The sequence below is a fragment of the Nicrophorus vespilloides genome, unplaced genomic scaffold (assembly GCF_001412225.1).
Source record: "Nicrophorus vespilloides isolate i.1.1-1 unplaced genomic scaffold, Nicve_v1.0, whole genome shotgun sequence".
NCBI classification, from domain to species: Eukaryota; Metazoa; Arthropoda; class Insecta; order Coleoptera; family Silphidae; genus Nicrophorus; species Nicrophorus vespilloides.
This window is the reverse complement of record NW_017095773.1, coordinates 1-681: the sequence shown is the minus strand read 5'-3', so window position 1 is coordinate 681 and position 681 is coordinate 1. Positions and strand designations below refer to the sequence as shown.

The following is a 681-nucleotide window of genomic DNA, read 5'->3' as shown; positions in this document are numbered from 1 at the left end:
ATTTATTTATGAGATCTTCAAAATGCTGTATTTTAAGTACAGTTTACAAGAAAAACAAAACAGATTATTTAGCATTGATAAGGGTTGTAAAATGTTATGACCATTAATAACTTTTCTTGTCACAGGTATCTTTTTGCATACTTTAATTGTATTATATTTTATTGCACCCCAATAATCCCGTAGAATTTTGGTACAAGTAGTTGCTATAAAATAATGTTGAGCAGTGGAGCACCATCAGTTAGTTTTGAGTTTTCAAACGATTAACACAGTGAATTCTATCTTATTGTAATTTTTTAGAAATCTTCAATTTCATAAAAAAAATATGAATCCCCAGAAAAGTAATACTCCAATCTACCCCCAACTGGTGGGAGGACCTAGCCTAGTTAACTGTGGAGATACTAAAGGTATATGGTATTTGAGCGCAACTTACCAAGGAAGGTCTCTTCTTGGAGACCACAGTTTGCACACATGAGAACCAGTATCGCCACTTTGAACAGAAACCCGGAACGAAGACGCCTTATATTTTAAATGAATACAAAGATCAAGGAAACGAAACTCCGGATACACCGAGATCACGCCACCTCCTTCCAACATTTTACAAAGAGGTGTCCACCAGCTCTAGACGCCACTCCAAGCGCAAGGTTCAAAAGAGAAGAAGAGTTCTCTTTGGGGATGAAAATT

The 681-nt window shown here is 36.1% G+C and overlaps 1 protein-coding gene across 1 annotated transcript in view; it reads left to right on the top strand.

Annotated features, from left to right (window-relative positions):
- LOC108562964 (neuropeptide Y receptor type 1-like) overlaps positions 1-537 on the top strand; it is a 5,793-nt gene extending 5,256 nt beyond the window's left edge. The window contains exon 2 of the mRNA XM_017921481.1: positions 298-537. Coding sequence (XP_017776970.1) covers positions 298-315 — 18 coding nt within the window. The 3' untranslated portion in view covers positions 316-537. The remainder of the gene's footprint in view (positions 1-297) is intronic.
- The last annotated feature ends 144 nt before the right edge of the window (positions 538-681 follow it).